The 18,967-nt window shown below is 32.2% G+C and overlaps 1 protein-coding gene across 1 annotated transcript in view; it reads right to left on the minus strand.

The window, feature by feature from the left end:
• LOC108910281 (sodium-dependent noradrenaline transporter-like) overlaps positions 1-17,325 on the minus strand; it is a 38,145-nt gene extending 20,820 nt beyond the window's left edge. Inside the window, exon 1 of the mRNA XM_023457384.1 lies at positions 16,896-17,325. Coding sequence (XP_023313152.1) covers positions 16,896-17,325 — 430 coding nt within the window. The remainder of the gene's footprint in view (positions 1-16,895) is intronic.
• Positions 17,326-18,967: the final 1,642 nt, after the last annotated feature.

The following is an 18,967-nucleotide window of genomic DNA, read 5'->3' on the forward strand; positions in this document are numbered from 1 at the left end:
AAACTGTTAAAAACTTTTTTTTCTATTTTTGGCCATGGAAGGGTAGTTTTTAAGGATTTTTATGGGTTGAAAAGTAATTAAATTTCATATATTATATTAAAAAACATGAAAGGAACTTTATCCAATATACTTGAACATGAATTGAATCTTTAAAGTACGTAAATCTGCGATTTTCGCATTTTTTTCGTACAAGGCTAGTTTTCACCCCAAATAGAAAAAAGCACACATCTAGACAATATAACTTTTGAAGTGGGGGGGAGTCAGATGAGCTTGTATGTAAATTTTCAGGAAAATCCATGCTGTCCGAAAAATTTGGGAGCTTTTAACTTATTTTCGCCTTCAGTGACTGGACTATTCATATTATTATTATTTTTGTTTCATTTTAATTACTGTTAAGAACTAAATTAGTCATTAGTCCATGAAATTACGTCTTTAGATATTTGGCACATAAACGATAATCCTAAGATCTGCCCCGATTTTTTTAAGAACGATGGATACATAAAACGTAAAGGTGCAGTGAAACGGGATGATTAAGATGATTTAATATATTTTCCTTACATAAATTAATATACAATACAAAACATGTTTCTATAAAATCTATGTAGATCATAAAATTAAGAATATAATTCGTTTAACCGTAAGTATCAAATATTTATTTTAAATGCTGCCAATTTTTAAAGTAAGAAATTATATTTCTGGGTAAAAATTTAAATTAATTAAATAAATAAATAATTTTTTTGAAAGAAGGAAATATTTTCTTGCGTATACAGGGTCGGAAAGTCCCCATGGTTCATCGGCCGTTACGTGAGAGCGATAAAGAAAGTCATAGAAATCCGTACGATAGAGAAAGATGGCTATAATGAAGGCGTCTAATAGTCACCGCCCATTTCGCCCTTCCACAAATAAGAAGTGGATGATATATTCCTAATAGAGTGAAATCATTCAATACTATTTTAATTAAAATTTCGCTTGTGAAAACGATTCCTCGCCAGGTAATTAGGTACTAATTGAATTTTTAAAAATTGGTAAAACAAATGGGTACTAAAAATCTAGTTCTTTTGTCATAAAAGTAGGGCTAGAGACTTAAACTTCGAATATCATATAACAAACCAATAACTATCAGGGCTTTAAGCTTTTGAAAGTATTTAACGAACCGAGAGCGTCTTCTTTCTTATCTCAGCAGCATAAGGTAACCTTCGATAATCCGATCTGAGTCTTCGAGGTCGAAGGGAGCCAGAACAATTATAGGTGGCTGTGACATTCCACGGAGCAGGTCCGAGTGCACATTACTGCATTCCAGAGCGCCAATATCAAAGATATGTCCCTCTGGAGAGTGAGAAGATCTGGAGAATACACGCCTGGGGATCCAAGGTGTTCTTTAGATGTATTATATTTTATAAATCATTTAATTCTGGGCAACAGCTATGAAATAATTTGAAACAAACCAATTTCTCATAGAAAATAAATTATTTGGGAATTAGTTCGATCAGTCTCTTAAAAATTGTCTGGAATATCTTATGTATATCACCAGGGAAACATATTACAGCACTGTTGCGTAATACTCGACATTAGAATGAAAAAATACAGGGTGGTTAGAAAATTAAAGACGATTTTTTAACGATAGAAATCATTAAAAATAAGCATTTGTATAATAATATTCAAAGTTGTTAAAACTTTTTGTGAACCTCTGGAATCGTTCCCGACTTACATACTACGTAAAAAAGAGATGAATAGTTCTTTATACCATTTTTTGTAACAAACAATTTCATTACGGAACCAGTGTGTCTTTTATTGGGAAAATTATTGTTGAACAAATGTTCAAGTGAAGTAATTTATTTTTCTAGATAGGTATTTACTTTTAACTGTTTTCTTTTTCTGAAACGTATGCCTGTGTTATGTGATTTCGTTCGGATATGGAGTTAACGTATAGAATGCAAATTGCGGTTCCCAAGCAGTTTTTGTGGTATCAATGAGGTAAGTCAATCAAGTTTTCCTAACTCGATTTATTTAAAGTAATTAGACAACTTTACGATACTTTGCACTATTTTTCGACAGACCTCGTAGAGAGACTGACTCTGGTACTATTTTGTTTTCGAAAATTGCTCGTAAGTAAAGCTCTTAAACCTGTTGATGCGAATTTTAATCAAAAGGTAGGTATGAATTTCCAAATGTAATTTGAAACATCCTTACTCCTATCTAGCCTTAGAACATATTCCTAGAGATTAGTTTGTCCAAGCTTAATTAATAAAGTGACAACTTTTCGACTAATATCAGCATAGGTAATGTGACTAGATGAATAACTTTGTATGTCCATCCTCTGGCTTTTAGTTGAAATTAGTGGTCCCGAAAATTTGTTCTCATTCAGTTACATCAGTTGCCGTGATATTAACGATTTTCAGATCCTGAAGTTAGCCATAATTTCGTTTAGGGTCATTATTAATAACAATATAACTTCAAAGAGAGATTTTGCTAGTAACTTATACTAGAGTAGGTAATTAATTATTTGAAAATGAAATGCCAATAGTTAAGTAACTTTTAGGCACAAACTGACTAAAATTATGTAGATAACCTGGAAGAAAATGATGAACGAGGTAAATGATTGAAAAGAAAGTAAACTATACAAAGCGAAGAATTGAAATAGTACTTTTGAATTGTCAGCGTCTGAGGTGGCAACGAAAGTTGCTTAGAAATCTAGACATGTTTGATTTATTTGACACCTTTATAGTGATAGGTTCTGCTACTAACACCTTGTTCACTTAAATCTTTTCGCCACAGTTTTGAATCAGGATGGTTAGAATTATATGTAATTCTGTTATAGATCTTTCGTGGTGATCAGAAATTATGTGTCTGGCGATTCAAATAACGAAAGACCTTCGCTGTTTACTGGATATGGGGAGAGTCACTCAATGCTAAACAGGGCTTTAGTCCATTGGGTAGTTTTTCCCCACATTACTACTAGTTTAAACTCAGTCCATGTTGTGGATACTTGTGGTATGGATACAATATGGGTATGGATACATATAAAGTATGTGAACTACGGAAATTGGGTCTTTCACGATAACCAGGCACCATGGTTTTGGTTACACTGTAGGTTTTCTGGGTAGATGTTCTTCGACATGGCTCTATGGTTTCGTAGATTTTGCCTTGATGGACAACAGTTTTGCTGTGGTTTTTCTATTTCCATAAATTTCAAGTCTCTGTCTCTCTGTGCTTCACTCACATGGCTTTTAGAACTTTTCTGGCTTCTCTGGTTGTCGATCGTCATACCGATCGATTGCCGAACAACGGTTCACTAGGTTAGTACGAATTGGGAACTCAGAAGTATGACGATTTTTGATAGTGAAGACATGAATTAGTTTATTAAAATACATCTTCTCTTCTATCCAGAATATTAAAAAATATATTAGAAGATCATTGAATAAAATTTAAATAAAGCCGGATACGCTTGCTGGCAATTCTCTAGAAGTAATTCAAATTGTCTAAAATTGTCTTTAATGGTAGGGCAATTCTAGAACAATATTTAACATATACATTATAGGTATACGAATTACATGTACATATAGACATTTTTGTTCATGTTTTTACTTAGTTAGATCTTAAATATCCTACAAACTGAATAAATGAGAGTCTAAAATAATCTTGTGGGTTGCGTTGATATCACAGGACTGTAGTAAGCGTACCTATTTATGACTGTCTTAATGTAAAATCCATTTTCTTACCCTGATTCTAATTTCATAAGAAAGGAATGGTAAAGTATTTACGTGAGCCAAGAAGGAAATGAATTCAGTCACAGACGCCAAGGTCAACGTATTTATTTTTGGAGTGCATTAATTTATCTGATTGATACTGACACCGTGATAGTGATATTGCTTTAAAGGTATTCATAATCTTTCGAGTTTACATTTATTCTTGTATAAAGAAACACAAGTAAAATGGACTGGAATGAACATATAATTATTTAGGTACTTAACAAGCAAGGGACTAATTTATTAAATTAATGTTCAAATACAAAATATTTGTTTCAGATCCCTGTTTACGCTGAAATTTCACCTCAACAGTCAGTCTTTAATTTTCTAGTTTCGGAGTATTGATGGTAAATGTAGCGTTGAATAATCATCTTTTTTAAAAGATTTCCGTCACTGACATCCGCTTCTTTTTCCTTTGAGGCTCAAAGGAAACAATTAACGTACAATGCCATCAAGGTTTAAATGCGTGGTGTATAAAAATATCTTTCACGGAAGAATGCAGATATACAAAGCAGAAGTGGCAGCGGATAATGACAACTCATAATTTACTCCTAAGAAAAATGTAACGATCTAAATCATAGTTACTTTTTGCTGTACCGTTTTTCTGTAATTTTAATTTAGGGTGTCTAATTTCACCACTGTATAAAAATGTAACTGATTATGTTATTTTTTTTAAATAACAACACTATTAATGATTATTCTTATAACATTACAGAAGTAAAAGTATTCTCAAAATTAATTTCATAAGATTTCATAAATATTTTCAGTTCTATAGCATTACCAATATCTTAATCATTGTGAGAGAGATATAACGGGTGTCCCAAACCACCCCTCCACCCCTTCTCTTCTAAAATCCAAAGTACATGGTTATGTGAAAAATGGTTCAGATAAAAGTTACTGGTCTCTAAGGGACGCATATTGTCGTAACCGTGTCGGTCATTTTCAAGGTCATTTCAAAGCCAAATTAGTTTTTTTAAATGAAAACCCTTATTTTCAACCCCGGATTCGGAAAGAGCGGAAAATTATACGTTCAGCTGACGTATCTTTTTAACCCCAAAAGGTCACGTGAAAGTCAATTTTTACTGAATCTTTCCGCCCAAATGACCTAGCAAATTTAAGGTTTAGCGAAAAATGTGCCAGATAAACGTTGCAAAATTTTGAAGTGACATGTTTCGATAACCTTGACTTTGACGTTGGAAACAATTTTCAAGGTCATTTCAAGGCCAACTTCGATTTTTTACGTACTCTTAATTTTGGATTCGAAAGAGTGGAAAATTCTAGATACGTGACCTACAAATAAATCGGGGAAAATACCTTGGTATCTAGGTAGATACCTAATACGTGACCTTAAGGGGTCAAATGGACCCCACACATGATACATCATCTGAACGTAGAATTTTCCGCTGTTTCCAAATCCGGGGTTAAACATATGAGTTCCATTAAAAAAAAAATGACGTTGAAATGAACTTGAAAGTGACCTTCAAAGACACAGACAAGGTCATGACAATATGTGCTCTTTGGAGACCAGTCTGGGACACATATACATATACCACCTGCCCCATTTTAATCGATATGGTGAATATCCCGTTAGTTAAGCCTTCTATCAAATGACCTAAATAAAAGTTGTTCAGTTCATAGGGGGGAAGCGGTAGCTGACCTTGAATTTGACCTTAACCGTTACCTTGAGAGTTAATTGAAAGTCAACTCCATAACTTTAAATGGGACCCTCTATTTTCTACCCTGGCAATGTATTCGGCAGACAATTTTACACCCGGATGTGATTTCAACATTGACCTTGCGGTCAAGGTCATAGCGAGTTAAGTGATTGGTCACCTCTGCAGTCTCGGTATAATGTTTACCCCCAAAGTCAATTTTCATCAAGGTTCCCGGTCATGACCTTGAATTTGACTCTGACATTTGCCTTCAAGATCATTTTAAGGTCGACTACAGAAATCGATCAACAAAAGTTTTTAAGAATGTTTGGGACCATAGATCGGTGATCTTGGTTTTAATTATGAACGCCATTTGATGGTTTACGTTATATATTTTTATATCGATACCTGTATTCCTGAGGGTGAATCCTGGAAAAGCGGTAATCCTAGGTCATCTTGATGAAAATCCCATTGCCTTTTGGGGCAAACATCTTATACCGAAGTTGATTCAGGGGTGACGAATCATTTGAACCCGCTACGACCTTGACCGCAAGGTCAAAGTTAAGATTACATTCGGATGTTTTCCTGCTGAATCCGTTCTCATGGTAAAAATAGAGGATCCCATTTAAATTATGAAGTTGACCTTCACAGTAATGGTTAAGGTCAAATTCAATGTTAGCAACCGGTTTTCTCCAATGAAGTGAACAACTTTCATATAGGTCATTTTTTGGATCAGAGGTTTTACTGACGGGATATTCACGTGTATCGGATAAAATAGGACACGTGGTAGATCATTAATTAATATTCTGTATCAGGAAAGTAAATTTTGTGTTTTGACAAACAGTTATTGTCTTCTAATAATTCTAGTGAATTATTTTGTAAAAAACGTAAAAATTCTGCGGGTAAGAGCAAACATCCAATGTATTGCATTGTATGCAAAAAATCTATTACAACTGTAATCATATTAAAAAACTATTTTTGTATTAGTTAAATTTAATAAGATTATCATGTAAAATACAATTCCATTTCACACAATACGATACACTTCATTTTTTTTGTTTAAGTCTATAGGGTTTATGTTAGGATATCTAGATGGCTATTCTACCGACCCCCTTTGACCCAATTCCGTACTTCTTGAACTTCATTAAGATAATTTCGAACATTTTGTCGAAAACGAGGAGGCGCATCAACGTGCAAGAATCACATTTTTTGTCGAACAGCTAAGGGTTACATTTTCAAAAAGTCCAAGAAAATCATTTCGACGAAATTCGAGATAATCAGTTGTTTTTGAAAAAAATCACAATTTCAGCTCTCTAAATGAGGCCAGATAGCGCCTAAATCATATGAGTTAGAAACCTGCATTTTTCACAGTGAGCAAAACGTATACGTTATTCAGACTCGGAAATACTGAGACTTACATTTAATAATCTTACGAGTTGAAAAACTTTTTTTTTTCAAATGGAACTATTTCATTGGCCCGCAATCACGATGCTTCTCGAACTGCAATTCGAATGTTTCTGAAATAAGAGAAATACCACCCCTATAAGGTATGTCTTGTCCAAAAGCTTTTGGAAGACGATTATGATAGGCGATTACAATTTTGTGAGGAAATGATGAGACGGTGTGACGACAATAATGGTTTTCAACGAGACGTACTTTTTTCGGGTGAAGCTATGTTTTATTTGAATGGAGTGGTTAACAGGCACAACTATCGCTTTTGGTCCCAGGGAAATCCACACTGGACATGCGAATCGCATACGCAGCATCCACAAAAAGTTAATGTATGGGCAGGTATCATCAACAGCAGAATCTTGGGCCAATTCTTTTTTGAAGAAAATCTTACTGCCGCACGCTACCTGAATTCCTAACATTTGACCTGATTCCTGGTCTAGTTGTGATTTTCCCTCATAAAATTGATCCAGATATACGGAATGAAAGAATTTGGTTCCAACAAGATACCGCTCCCCCACATTTTGGTATTGATGTTCGAAGATACTTAGATTAAATCGCTGGATTGGTGGACGCGGTACAGTTGAATGGACGCCAAGATCCCTCGACTTAACACCCCTGGATTATTTTCTTTGGAGATATTTGAAAGAAATAGTCTACCAGGACAGACCGGATAGTATTGAGAATTTAAAGAACAAGATTAGGGCGGAGATGCATAATTTACCAGCTGAAGTCATTCAGAATGCTATGGACAGCTTTTACTATCGTCTTGGAGAATCCCAAATAGTGAATGGAGGACATTTTAATCATTGAGTTGACATTGAGTTTATTTTTGTAAATTATCTAGTTGTTTCAATTTCTAAATGAAAAAAAAACTGTTATTGAAAAAATAAAACTTATTTATTTGGAATGGCTGGATTCGGTTTTCTATAAGCTTTTCAACGACCCCCCTCATGCCTTATGTTTCCACTTGAAAAAAAAGTAGGGGTAGCTGGGGTTAGGGGGTTGAAGAAAAATTAATTATTATATAACCGAAAGATGGGAAAAAATCAAAATCAGTTAACGTATTTCGGCGTTTAAAAAAAAATTAACTCAATCAAAAGATATGAATTTTATTCCGTACTTCTGGCCATCCCTGTATATCGTACACAGGGAAGCGTATCGCGTTTCGAATTGAGCGTTAACCGAATGCCAAGTATCGCGTTTACAGCGATTACAATTACAACTTATTGTTAGTAATTTTGTTCGGAGTATTGCGTTAACCATTAATTTGATTGGAGCGGTAAAACTCCGGAGCCCATTAATTATTCGCGCAAATCTGTGCAGAAAGCTTTTCAGCTAGGTGAGTGGTAGCCGTTAACCGCTACCTACTATTTAGCAGAATCAATTAAGCTTCCAGAATTTATACAGAGTTAGTTATCGCGGTGCATCATTGCTTAATTAAATTACAATCTAATTGTTTATAGCTGAGGGGGAATGGCTTCCTTAACTAACTTATTTTTAATTACCAGATTAACCGGGCTGCATCTCGTTTACAGTACCTTAATAACATTTTCACAAGCGATTTCAATTAGAGTACTGCCGGCGAGATTCGTACGGAGTGTTGGGGGCGGCAGCGTAATCATCTAGGTGGAGATGGCGACGGAAGGACAGACAAAAATGTAGCTTAAAGTCAATGCCGTCAAAGATTTGATTATGAGGCAAAGAACACTTTTTCGTTTCAGAGTAACTATTTTTTTTGCTGACCTATGTCTGTAATATTAGCAATTAGACAGGGTGTTTTACTCAACTTCAAAGATATTAAGCTAATTCAAACAAATTTCTCAGTATTTTTTTATAAGCCTTAAAAAGAGGAAAATTAGTTGCGGGTGATTCAGTTTGGTATTGGCGGCCCTATATCCCTTTTATTTTAACAAATAGCTCTAACAAACCCTGTATATTTTTAAATCTCCGCTCAAACTCTATCAAAATTGCTATAGTCAACTGTTTTTGTTCAACTAGCACACTATATATATTTTTATCAATTCTGGAAGATATATTTTTCTGCATTCAGCTATGTAAGGAAGTCTACAGTTTCATTAGAAATATTGCTAGAAAAACAGCAAAAAAGATGAAGCTTCGTAGCTTTATTCTGAAAAATGATAGCCAGCTGCGGAAACAAATTACTATGTTTTTTAAATTAACTTACTTTATTTTTAATTCGATAATAATATAACAATTTAAAACAATACTTATTTCAAATGTTCAAAATGACCTCCATTTGTTTCCAAACACAGAATAGCTCTGTTTATCAATTAGTGTTTCTTGATTTCATCTTCGACATTCTACTCTTATTCTGTTATTGAGGTCGTCAAAATCGTTTAAAGGCGAAGAGTAAACTTTTTATTTTAGGTACGGCCAAAAAAAAAAAGAAATCTATAGGAGTGATATCTGGAGATCTAGCAGGCCATTTAACATCTTTATCGAATGTTCTTCATCACTTGCCCTTTTGGGTTTACAAACTATTCTTTTCTTTTGAAAAATTCCATCTGCCGCCAAATTCCTGGCTAACTTTCCGAAAATTTTAGCTAGCTATTGGAAGTTGTCTCTGGGGAAAATGATGTTGGTATAAATACCTGGCAGTTTTAGCGTTCTCTTGGCACTCTCCATAAATTGAAATCATATCTAGTTTTTCTTGGTTATAGTAAGTATTCATGTTATTTATAGATAGATAGAACAGGTAGGTACAAAATATCAATTATTTTGATAAACCGTTATTTAGAAACGTCATAATTCAGTTGCCAGCTACTAAAAGTAAGGTTCATCTTTTTTGTTGTTTTTCTTGAAATATTTCTAATGAAACTATAGCCTTCATTATACAGGGTGTTAAATAAATTTTTTTCTATTTATTTGCGACCGTTTTGTCAATAACAGAAAAGAACAGTTTTGTTTGAGCCCTTTTAAGGGCATATAACTTCCTAAGGGTGCGTTTTAGGGCACATGTTAATAGTAACATTTTGGCTTATTTTAATGAGTTATAAACGCAGCAGAAGTTTGGAACCCTATTTTAGAAACACCCTGTATAGCTGAACGCAGGAAAAAAATATCTTCCAGAATTGATAGAAAAATATATAGTGTGCTATTTGAACAAAAACATTTAACTATAGCAATTTTGACATATGTTACCATGGAAACGATCTAGTAATGTCATATGATAATTATACATATAATATACAGGTTGTAATTAAATAAGTGTAAAACATTTAAGGGGGTGATTAATCATCGAAAAAATGATAGGATCTTTCATATAAAGAAACTTCATTGGAGCATCCCTTGTTAAGATACAGCCCCTTAAAGGGGGTACATAAAATTTGTTTAACAATTTTTTTCACAAGCACTAAACAAGTTACAATATTGAAATTAACCTGACATTTTCTACTACCAAAAAGACACTTAGCCAGTAATTTATTTGGTTTACCCCATGGTTGTAAGGGGTGGAAAACGCAACCCCTAAAATTTATTTCCAACGTAATTTTTTGTCTTATTATTTTTTTACCATTTAAAAAATTATTTCCGATAGCCTGTTTCATTCTAAAAAAAAATGTCTCTTGAATTTTTTGCCCAAATTAAACCAGTTCGCAGTAAAAAATTATTTTACGAACAACTACAGAGATACATCGTCATAAATGCGGACTGGATTTACTGTTATTTTGTAGTTACTACCTGCATTAAATGATTAAAGGGGAATAATCAAAACTAATTNGTTGGAAATAAATTTTAGGGGTTGCGTTTTCCACCCCTTACAACCATGGGGTAAACCAAATAAATTACTGGCTAAGTGTCTTTTTGGTAGTAGAAAATGTCAGGTTAATTTCAATATTGTAACTTGTTTAGTGCTTGTGAAAAAAATTGTTAAACAAATTTTATGTACCCCCTTTAAGGGGCTGTATCTTAACAAGGGATGCTCCAATGAAGTTTCTTTATATGAAAGATCCTATCTTTTTTTCGATGAGGAATCACCCCCTTAAATGTTTTACACTTATTTAGTTACACCCTGTATAATGTCTCGTAAATCAATTTTTTTGATTTGCAACATTGTTTTTTTTAAACAATTTTGGTCGAAAATGAGTTTTTCCAATATACCTATTGGCAAAACTATTGATTTTAGAGAAAAGTGTTTAACAGACGAAACATGCGCAATAAAAAGACCTATAAAATGCCGCCTGATAAATTAAAATGGGATAAATTGTTTAAAAGTTATTGCAAAAAACTTATTCATAACTTGGTTGTTATTTCTTGGAATTTTATAAATATGCCTAAAAGTTATTGAGTTTTATAGTTCTTCAAAACTGTGCAAAAGATGGGCATTGTGGGCCCAATAGTGATTGCAAAATTCTATTTATTTATTCCATCAAGGACTAAAATACATAACTTTAACCTTCTGTCTCTCCGAAAGTTATTAACAAATAAGGGTTTAGAAAGTCGATTTTTAAAGCTTAAAACCTAACTTAGTTTTGTATTTAAATTGAATTTTGATTTATTGCCACGGGTCCTTGTGATTTTTACATTAAAATATAAAAATTTAAGTTTAAATAAATACTTTCTAATAAAATTAACAATCCTAGTCACTTTTTGATTAAAACTCGTATGTATGTATCATTTTTAGTCTGTATTTTGGATAATTATTTATTATTAACTAACTATTTACTTCTATAATGCTTGCGATATGTTGTTTGTAGAGCAATTTCTCGTAATACCAGTAGTTAGAAATCTTGTATACGGGCTTAGATATAGTTTGCGTATCTAGACTTTTGGAGTATTGTTTGGACTCCATTTGATAGGATATTTAAAAAATACATTTTCTAAATTATTTATATAAAATTTACATATATTTTCATAATTTAAAAAATTGAATAATTTAAAAATATAAATATTTAATTTCTAACAGCTAACAAAAATGTTCTGTTTGGATTTATACTGTTTTTTTTTTCATTATTTTTGTTCATCGTTAAAAGCTTTAACGCTTCTATACAAAATTTATTGTCATGATTTGACTTTTGTTAACTACTGAAATAAATAAGTACAATGAACATCCAGGTAATATATTCACATCGCTCAACAAATGTGTGATTGTTGCCAATAAAATTTTGACGTTTCATTTTTATTCTTCATTCCCCAATTGTATCTGTCAGAAAGGTGACAAAGGAATTATCAGTTTTTTTTGTTGAACTTCACAATTGCCATATGATTCTGTTGTATGGAATCCATATTATATACTACGATAATTTAAAAAGTGTACAATTTAATTGGTCTTTTAAACACATTTTATATCCCAAACAATTGATATCGGGATATACTGGTATTTGGCACTGCTCTTTCATAAAACATTTAATAAAAAAAAATAATAACGAAAATTGAAAAGTAGTTTTTTAAAATAGTACAAAGGAAATCTTTTGCATTTTCACTAAATAGTTACCTAATAGATTCATGAGAAGTTTTAGCTTGATTGTATACTACTAGTGCTGGTTTAACTTCTGAAGAAATTATAATCCATTTTCCTTAGTAACATTACATATGTATAAAGACATTTTATTGGTGAAACTTGTTATTTTTTAAGTGATATAAAAATAAAGTAATAAATGGAGTATATTATCCAATAAACTGTAAATTTTATATCAAAGGAACATTAAGTCTGGAAAAATAAAGCTGTAAAATGTATAAGTATGGCAATTCAGACAAAATTTTTTTGAATCGAATGAATTTGCTTTATAATACGATCATATTAGCTGTATTACTGTATTAAAAAAAAAATCAAGGTATTAAGAAGACATATTATAAAAAAATAGATGAAGGACTTGTTACCAACATACTTAAATTCTTTTAGATATCATTTTTTATCAAAGCGTAATTCCTCTGATATTTTACATATAAAAATACGTTATGAATTTTGAAATAAGAAAATGATAATCAGTCTGTGGAAAAAATAGTATATAAATTTTGGAAATAATATTTTTGAAATACCATTGTATTAATTAATTAATTCACTAATTTGTTATCATTGAATTTAAGATATCTGATTTTTCAAAACAAAATGTCCAATTTCTTTTGACATAAATATTAGGAATTAACCAACTATTTGTAGGACAGTCCTGGACAGCTTCATTTGAAATGGCCTTTAAAGTGTGTGACAAATTTGCTTTGATGTCATCAATTGTCTGAAAATGGCGTCCTTTCAGCACTGATTTTAATTTCGGAAATAAGAAAAAATCGCAAGGATCCAGGTCTGGCGAGTAAGGGGGATGAAAGTGATGTGCGGGCGCATTGTCATGGTGCAAGAACCATGAATTGTCTCGCCACAACTCTGGTTTCTTTTTGCCAATTTTTTCACGCCATGATAGTTCACCTTGAGGCAAGAATCGACATTGGATCTAAACTGACGTGCTTTTTGGGGGCGTGGATATCCTTCGCCAATCCGTTGTGATGATCGAACTTCTGTCTCAATATCGTAGCTGTAAATCCAGCTTTCGTATCCTGTTTTTTCGTCTTGGAATGAATTTTTCATCGTCATTGGATTATTCAAGGATTTGCCCAGAAACGTCCATATGATTCTTTCTGTCTTTCGGTCATCAATTGAGGAACTTTTGCTGCGACTCAATGCATGTTCATTTGTTCAGTCAAAATTTCATGGCATGACCCAATTGAGATGCTAGCCTTTTCTGCAATTTCTCTGACAGTAAATCGGCGATTTGGATACACCAGATCTTTGACTTTCTGAACGTGGGTGTCATCAGTTGAAACCGAAGGCCTTTCTGGAAGAGTATCATCTTCAATTGTACGTTATATCTCACCCACACTCAATTTATCAACTGTTGCTACATATGTCAAATAGAATGTACTAAATTTTCTATTGCCGAGTCCGTAATTTGATTGAACATTTGTACAAACGAAAACTTACAGGAGTTTCGGAAAAACAATTAAGTTTTGGGAGGAAGTCATCTATTCCTAAATTTAGAAAACGTTTAAAAACTTTTATTTGACTCCTGTTTGTGTCTTTACTCATTATTTATTCAGTCGCCCCTAAACTTTCGATAAGTCAATAGTTAGATACTACTCTCCCTTTAATTGCGGTTCGTATTGTTTCGAGAAAGCGCTAAATTTACTTTCACTTAATTGTACCAAACTGGGGATGATAAAACATTGCAATTAAAATTCAAAATATTAATGAATGACGCACTAGAAACTATGTAAAAAGAAGTCAAAGAAATGTGCATACAATGATGCATTTTTTTGCTTTTTATAGCTACAGTAGATTATTTAAATAATTTGATCAAAATAGTATTAATGATCTTTTTGCCTACTATTTTGTGATATAAATATTAAATACAATAAACGTCACAATTTCACTTTTTTCAAATTTCAATTTCAAATAATATTGTCCCGATTTGAATACTCTGTGATAATATGTATTCGTATTTTCTAAGCCAGTAGGTCAATAACTAAGCAACTTTTCCACAAGTTGGCTAAAAATAAACTAGATTTGTGATTTTTTTTTATTTCCTGGTAATATTAGAAAAAGGTGGAAACAGTTTTTATATTATCAGTTTATTAACACTTTTGATAATATTTTGGAATAAGTAATTAGAGACTAATCTCCTCTAAACAATAATTATATTATTATGAGAAATGTGTACCTAATAGAAAACTCAAGTAAATGGGAAAATATTCTATTACAATTTTAATATTTATATTGTTAATACTTCTGATACACTGAAAGAAAAATTTGACTTATTTTCACTCAATTTCACTCAGTGTATCAATTTCTGTACACCCAATTGAGTGAAATTTTCCTCTAGTAGAATGAGTAGCTACAACTAAAAGATTATGAGTGAAACTATCAGTTTTAGTTCAAATATTATCCAAAATTCACTCAATTCACTCAAATTTCACTCAATAGGTTCACTCAGCTTTCACTCAGTCCGATTTATTTACAGTGTAGCATTATACAACAAGTAACTAAACAATACTTAGTTCATTTATTTTAAAAAATGAATAATTATTATGTAATTGAAAACATACCATAGATTTTAATAAATGCTTTATAATACCGCTACTTTTGTATATCAAAATAGATATATAGTTTAATAAAGCTTACGTATTTGAATTTTCTGATATAACGAATACAAAAAGAGGATTATAACTTGTTATTTTTAATTATCGTGCTGTTATTGTATTGCGCAATATCCTACATGATGAAAATAAAATTTTGCACTTCTAACTTGATCTATAAAATAATTATTTCAGTCTCTTTTACCGATATGAGTTGGTTCATTGTATTGTTACGGAATAATACAAATTTTGAAAATTTTTATAAAATTCTACTCACTGTACAGGTAATATTTTATTATCCAAAATAAATATTAGGGGAGAAACACCTAACTGTTATTTTTCATTAGTATGTTTCCCATGAAAAAACTAACTCGTCAGGTTTTTTATTTTCGACCTTGGGATAAATGTCTCCAATAAGAGTTATATGGTGTTTTTGAGGCTCTCAAAAATTTATTTACAGATAAAAAGATCGAAACTCGCATAATATGCGATTTCTAGGTGTCAGTCATGTTGTTTTTAAGGAGGTAGAACATCCTGTGTTTTTGGTATTATTGAAATCTAGAAGGTTTTATTTATTTATATTAAATTATAACAGAGAATAGCTAATAATATACAAATTAAGATATATTTAAAACATTATTCTACAGTGCGTATTTGGACTTACTTAACGATAGGTGAAAAAATTCGAAAGGAAATTTATTTTTACAGGTTCATTGTATATGTATAAATCAATTTGGGCCATTTATTAGTTTCTAAAAATCAAATATGCCTTGGGCTTTAAATAAATTTAAAAAATGTTATTAAGAAAAGTTAATTAAGAAAATGATAAATCATGAGGGTGTGCAAAATTTTAAACCATCTGCCTAATTTGTAATTTTGCCCAATTTTAAACTTTCTCGCTAGTATGGTGCCTTTTTTGTATGAAGTACCACAAGATGTCTAAACTATTGAGGTAGGCCACACACTTAATTTCTTATTCTTTTAATATTTAGTGGAGTCTCATACAGGAAGTATACTATATTAGCAAATATTCATAAATCAAGCAAAACCCAAAATAGGCCCAAGATATTGAAATTTTACACATTTATTATTTTTATTCTGTTCTGAGAAATTTAATAACAATTTGTTGAATCTTTTACAAAAAATTGCACTTTACTGGCCAGCAAAATATTTTTTTAGTATTGAAAAAGCATATTTGTTTTGAAACTAATAATACGGCACAAATTAGTTTATTTCCAAGAGCCTGCTTTAAAAAATAAAATGTCAACTATAACACCATTATAGGTAATTTTTTTCAGACGGCTAAATGTTTAAGAGCATTAATTGAATATCTCTCAAAAGTTGCACAAAATCTCCAGTTTTGGAAGTTAAATTAATTATAGAAGTATTTTAGTCCTGTATATGAACGAGTTTTTTAAATTTATTTCAGTTTAAGTGTTATCAATTGCCTTTTACTGCTTTATTTAAATATACCTAGCAGTGGTAATAAATACGCTTGCAGATTGGAATAACGAAAGAAACAGAATACAGATTACAAAAATATAAAAAATAGAGTGTTCAATTAAAAATAAACATAACTTACATCTAGAAATCGCTATGCAACGTTCAATTGTTTCCTTCAAAGGAAAATAAAAAAGTTACCGTGGTGATAATTTTTGGTGGGAAACCATAAAGTTGCTTTTTATACACATATGTAATAAAGATTTTCTAACGATGAAGAATATAATTTTTTTCACCCCCGAATCTGTTTCAAAAACGTCTTTTTCATTTTGCGAAGCATTCCATTTTCACGAATTGACTGTTTCGAATTATTTTTTTATGCAAAAGATGTTTCAAATTTAGTTATCTCTTTGTTAGTAATATTTACAAATGCGTAGGTACTTACATTTTTGTCAAACAAACTTTTTTCAAATAAATGTGGAATACTGGTTGTGCACCTACGAATATACTTAAAAAAAATTACCTGAAACAAGAGGAGTACTATTCGAAGACTCGTATCCATCATCCAAAGTCGAGGTTGGCGTGGTATGGACATTGATGCTCTTCTTCCACTCCTCACTGCCACCATTGTCATTGCTTACCTTCCCAACCCCATTGCTGGCCCTCAGGGTCTCGCTGCTTCCAAACTCATCATTCGGAGCATTTTCGTTGACTTCGTAATGGTTCTTATAAAACATCTCTGATATACTCTTGGAAGATTTCGGCCTCTTCGACAACAAACCCTGGGGAGAGACTTTCGCTATTTCCGGAGAGCTTTTGCGCTTCTTTTGCTTGGAATCAGTCGGGGCACTGAATATGTTTTGCACCGTTTTAATCTTTTGCTCGGGTAAATTTTCTTTGGCTTCCTTATTTAGCGGTTTCAGGGGTAAGTTATCGTAAATGTGCGACGACATGCCGAATTACATTAGTCAAATTGGCCGAAATCGCGTTTATGTTGTGTGGAAGTTACGAAATTACTCTAACAGGCTTACTAGACAACTCTTTGTCATATTCTAATTAATGAGTGGCGCTTGTAATTACCCTCTCATTAGCAAATGGCTGCAACAGTTTCACACACACACTGGAGCCTTAATTACATTCGCGATCGTCTATTTTTCTTGTTCGCAGCAGTCAGCAGGGCACTGATTAAATTAAACATCATAATTTCAACTGGGTTTAGATTAAAGTTCGTAATTAGTTTGCGTCGCTGTTAAGGGGGGCCTTGTTTATGTTACTTTTAAGGTAGTTTGGGGTAATCTGATTCGTATTTGGCGGCCGATAAGTCGTGATGCTGTTGACGGACTAACGCGGCAATGGGGACTCGGCGTCGCAAGGTTTGACAGCACGACTTCGGGCAAAGCCTGGACAACCGCTGTACGAATACTATTTCTCGCAATCATGCGGCCGCGATGTCGTACACACATGCTCATTCATAACTGTCGCGCCTTTTAATTTACCCACCTGATTAGAATCTAGCATGCGATGTGATGTTTCCGAATTTTGGAATAGTCTCGACCCCATAAAAAATTAATAATAAAAACGAGATATAGATAACTAAACTTTTTAAGAGTCTTTTTAACATATAAATCGAAAGTCAATTCTGAGAATAAAAATAATACTTAAATTTATTGGAGAATGTGATCGGTCACTTTTGGTCATTATAAAAAATCAATTTAAAGATGTACAGGGTGGTTGATTTTCGATAGTTTTATTGGGTACAGCCAAAACGGTGATAGATACAAAAAATCTGATATCGATGTCCCGTCCTCTTTTTTTGAGTTTACTTCGCTGGTAACAAAATGTCTTGGCTAACTTGATTAGTTTTAGATATACAGGTTTTTTTTGAAAAATGGCCCATTTACAATAACCTCTCTATCTCCGTTGTCATTCAATTTAGAAGAAAAAAGTGTGCACATTATTTGTTCTATTTTGTATTAGGAAGCCATTGGCGTACTCAGATTTTTTACAAATCGCACAGTTTCTCCGACATTGCATAAACATAGGTTTTTTTAAATAGAACACCCTGTATTTGGCCATCCTGTTGAGTAGCATTTTTTTTACCTTTTCAGCCATATATAATAATAGATACTTTTTATCTGCCCAAATGAAGAAAAATGCAAAAATGTAGATATAGATATTTTTTCAGTTGGCCATGTTATTTATTTATTCGTCTTTTGTTGTTTAATATTGACAGTTAGTTTATTTTTGACTGATTGAAAGCTTGTTAAACGTCTATTACTTGGTTTTAATTTTGAAAAGTATAAAAATGGTATACGAAAATCTTCACAAAGTTCAAATGTTAGAGTGTTACATTGAAAGTGAAAAAAATAGTGACACAGCTTTAAACTTATATTTGGAGAGATACCCAGAGCGTCATCAGCCAGAAAAGAGAATTTTTAGCCGACTCTATGATAATTTGTGTGAGTTTGGTTCTTTTCAAAAACCGAGAGCTAAATCTTATAATATACAGAATAGAGAAGATGATGAAATCAATACTTTAGCTTTTGTTGTCGCAAATCCCAACGTATCCAGCAGAGAAATTCAAAGAACGATAGG

Source organism: Anoplophora glabripennis, unplaced genomic scaffold, assembly GCF_000390285.2.
Source record: "Anoplophora glabripennis isolate ALB-LARVAE unplaced genomic scaffold, Agla_2.0 scaffold119, whole genome shotgun sequence".
Classification (NCBI taxonomy): Eukaryota; Metazoa; Arthropoda; class Insecta; order Coleoptera; family Cerambycidae; genus Anoplophora; species Anoplophora glabripennis.